This window comes from Castanea sativa, chromosome 10 (assembly GCF_040712315.1).
Source record: "Castanea sativa cultivar Marrone di Chiusa Pesio chromosome 10, ASM4071231v1".
NCBI classification, from domain to species: domain Eukaryota; kingdom Viridiplantae; phylum Streptophyta; class Magnoliopsida; order Fagales; family Fagaceae; genus Castanea; species Castanea sativa.
In genome coordinates, this window is record NC_134022.1 from 6536436 (window position 1) to 6540465 (window position 4030).

At 33.3% G+C, this 4030-nt stretch overlaps 1 protein-coding gene across 1 annotated transcript; it reads left to right on the forward strand.

Moving 5' to 3' along the window:
• The first annotated feature begins 280 nt into the window (after positions 1–280).
• LOC142611934 (uncharacterized) lies at positions 281–1467 on the forward strand. Its single transcript, XM_075784084.1, has 3 exons — positions 281–610; positions 937–1134; positions 1240–1467. Exons 1-3 carry the CDS (start codon positions 281–283, stop codon positions 1465–1467), a joined length of 756 nt encoding a protein of 251 aa, XP_075640199.1.
• The last annotated feature ends 2563 nt before the right edge of the window (positions 1468–4030 follow it).

Consider the following 4030-nt stretch of genomic DNA (forward strand, 5'->3'; position numbering starts at 1 on the left):
AGTGGAGAGTAGTACTTTATTTAGTTTTCTATGATTGTAGTATGTACTGTATTTTCTACAAATTCTATATGGACAATGTATTTACTATAGAGTTCTTGTGGTGTAAGGATAATTATTTTCAACATGACATTGTTATTTCCAGTAGTTGTTTCGTTCTGTTGTGCACATCTATTAATGTGGTTGTATGTGTGTTTGATATGTTGTCCATATGCATAGTTATTACTAAATGCTACTCCCATTATTAAATGCTAGTCTCACTATACAATTTCCATATGTAGAAATGTCGAAAGACAAAGAGAAGGTGGGCAATAAGCAGTTTAGGTGGTTGCCCCCTATGCACACGACCATGCTAACTATACTTGCCGAAGAGGCCGCAAAGGGCAACAAGCCCTCGAATACTTTTAAGACTGGCTCGTTTGCTACTGTAGTCAGGGCAATATCTACTCAGTTTGGGGTCGAGTGCCACCCCTCATATGTGGAGAACCGGATGCATACTCTGCGGACCATGTGGACTACCATTCAAACTATTCGAAAGAAGAGTGGGTTTGGCTGGGATGATAACTTGAAAATGGTCACATGCGATACGAAGACTTACCAAGAGGAAGTTATGGTATGGCTTCCAACTATATTTTGTTAATTTAAATGATAATATATTTTTTTGGTTTTTATAATCTACGAATTGAGAACAAGACAAGGCTGCTCAAGTACCCTCTTTATATGAAATTTACAGTGTCATTCTTTTTAGGATTCCATTGCTTTTACGAATTTTGAAATGTAACTTTCATTTTAGGATCTATTGTAAAATATGGTGTTAGCATGTGTGCATTGTATATCATTGACATAAATCATCTAATGGCATCTATATTGAATTGAATATTGAATTTATGACTGAAGTGATTATTGCATTGTTATTATACGTTCCTTCCTCCTTTACAGGCACATCGAAAGCATGCCGAGTATTTGAACAAGAAAATAGAGTTGTATGACGAGTTGGCCATTGTAGTCGGTAAGGATACGGCCACCGGTAGCTTTGCAAAGTCATATGTTGATATCGACACAAAGCAAGACAATGGGGAGAGCACTGAGAATGTGGCTGACAATGGGGAGGATGGTGTGGTGGATAAAGGAAAGAATGTGGTCGAATCATCCACAAGTGGGTCCACAATTTCGAAGTCTCGCAAAAGAGGCCGTGCACCTCCTTTGATGATAGTGCTCTGACTAAGCTGTCTGATCGATCAGCTTAAGGAAATTGTTGTGGCATTGAAAGAAATCAACCGGGGCCCTATCGATTACACTAGTCTTTACTCGGAGGTGATGGCTATGGCTGCGGATGGGTATAGTGACGAAATGCTCGCTACTGCCTTTGACCATCTCTGTGAAAATAAGAAGGCATCCCGGGGATTTTTGGCCAAGAATGCTAAGCTGAGGAACCTTTGGATGGATGGTTTTTTGCTCACTCGACTCTGACTTGTCTGTTTGATGCTGACTGTGATGGTAGCTTTATGGATTGTCATCTATTGTAGTACTAGTATTTACCTATCATTGTATTCTATATTTGACACAATTGTATTATCGGAAAGCAGGTTGTGTATATATTTTTAACCTTCGACATATGCTGATGGTACGCATATTTTGTGAACTGTTATGCTCCAAGGGATAACAATTACGTACCTTGACTGTAGGATGTGTAGTCTTTTGTATTATTGGGATGATACAATTGCCCAAGTTATGTATGTTGACTGTAGGATGTGTAGGGCACGTGTATTGTTCAGATACCACGTGTAGGTATCATTTTTGTACACTATGGATATGTAATGCCAATGGTGAAAGTACATTATGTGCGTTTTGCTATAAATATTATGTAATTATTCAGATGTTCTTTGTTGATGTTGCAGTAGATGATTATTTTTGTGCTGGTACAGGTTTGTTTTGAAATGCAGGTGTTTCTTTGTAAGACATTTCATATTTTCCCTAAAATGTTTGAACAAACCAAACATGGGAAAACGTATACTGTAAAACGAATTTCGAAAAATGTTTGAACGAAGCAAACATGGGAAAATGATTACAGTAAAACGAATTTCGAAAAATGTTTGAACAAACCAAACATGGGAAAATGAATACCGTAAAATGAATTCCGAAAAATGTTTGAACAAACCAAACATTGGAATTCATTTTCTGCCATATTTTCGGTGATGCAACCAAACAGCTTGAATACATTTTCATTACGGGAAAATATTTTCTCTTGAAATTATTTTCTGCCTGGATTTGACTTTCCGTTCAAACAAACACAGCTTAAGTTTCGAGGAAATGCTGTTCATGTGCTCCACTTTCACGGAAATCGCTTTGTTCTTAGTTCAAATGTATTATATATATATATATATATATATATATATATATATATATATATATATATATTTTTTTTTTTTTTGATTAATTAAGATCTGCTGACTTTCGATTAGACCGTGATATAAGGAGAAATATATATATTTGAGTATTGACACCATTGTAAAGCAACAGCAATAGGAAATACGTAGTTCACTTTAACTGATCTGTTTCGATCTTGGTTTGTTGTTGGGGGATAAATTCTTCATATGTTCACTTTTTAATGTTCTATCTTCACCTTCATGAACTACATTCTACATATTATTATTATTATTATTATTATTATTATTATTATTATTATTATTACTTTCTCTTTTCTTGATGAAAAACTATACATATTCCATTAACCAGTTCGTGCTTCTTGCTTTCAATTTCATTATATATATTATATTGTCACAGAAACAGCTTCACTTGGTATTTAGAATCATTAGATATGAATTTAATTGGTCTGACTTCACAGTTAGAGTAGTTATAATCCGTAGATGAAGTAGGTAAGGCCATTTTTAATTTCTAGCCAATGAATGTAAGTAGTGGAAGACTTTTTATTTTATTTTATTATTATTTTTTGGATCTAGTTAACTGATGTTCTCAATTCATTTATTAATGAATTATTTTAGAAAATTTTTGATATCATTTTTATAAAATATAGAAAGAGTGTCAAAATAAGAATAATTTTTTTATAAAATTTTTTGCCATAACATCTTTTTTAAAATGATTCACTAGTAAGTACCTGACATTTGTTTAATTTTTTTCCTTTTTTTTTAAAAAATCATTCCGCCTCCTGGAACAATGAATCACCATTTAAGTTGAATCTATACAACAGGTTTGTGATAATTGATTCTTGGTTGTATTTATAAATTATACGATTATAAAATAAGATCTCTTCACAAAAAAAAAAATCTAAAATTTTTAAATGAATAGCTTAGTCGTGGTGATCATTTTCTAACAGGCCCATAGGGAATTTGAAAATCAGTTTCGTGATTCCTTATGAAAATACTTGTGGTTTACGGCTCACCTACTTTGATGTGATCTTATCTGGCGGCCTTGAATGATTGATTATTCAATTCCCTAATATTTTTTTTAATAATTTTTAATCCTATCCACACTTCACTGACTCATCCACGACGCGCCACAAGTTTTTTTTCAACTTTGCAAGAAGGCCATGTTATATTACATTTGTTTTGAATCGAGTATTTTAAGGGTCAAACTTTTCTTTTTCTTTTGTTTTATTCTTGGTCCTTTCGAATTTAGTTTTACTAATGAATATAGGCAAAACCTTCCTTCTTCTTTTTTTATAATATTTTTTTCTTTTCTGGGAAATATCAGTTGCCATGTTAATGTATACCATAGTTTTTGATAATGGAAAATCATCTTAGTCTAGAGCTTATACTATTGTATGGGTAATGATTGGGTCCTGTACTGGATCCTATCCATTGGGTTATGGCATTCATGTCTCTATTTTACATGCACGTCTTTTGTAAGATAATTACGGGACTTAGTCATCATGCTGACTTTTTTGCAGGCCTTGATTTGCCAAATTCATGTGGTATGTACGGCTCACCTACCTTGTGAGACGATCTAGCTTGAGTATATATATTTGAGGTAAAATATATATTCAATTGCTTGATTCTTTTTTTTTTTTTTTTAA

Coding starts and splice junctions, on each gene's coding strand:
- LOC142611934 (XM_075784084.1), top strand. CDS start 281: ATGTCGAAAGACAAAGAGAAGGTGGGCAATAAGCAGTTTAGGTGGTTG. Junction 611..936: donor CTTACCAAGAGGAAGTTATG/GTATGGCTTCCA, acceptor CCTCCTTTACAG/GCACATCGAAAGCATGCCGA. Junction 1,135..1,239: donor TGGTGGATAAAGGAAAGAAT/GTGGTCGAATCA, acceptor CTGATCGATCAG/CTTAAGGAAATTGTTGTGGC.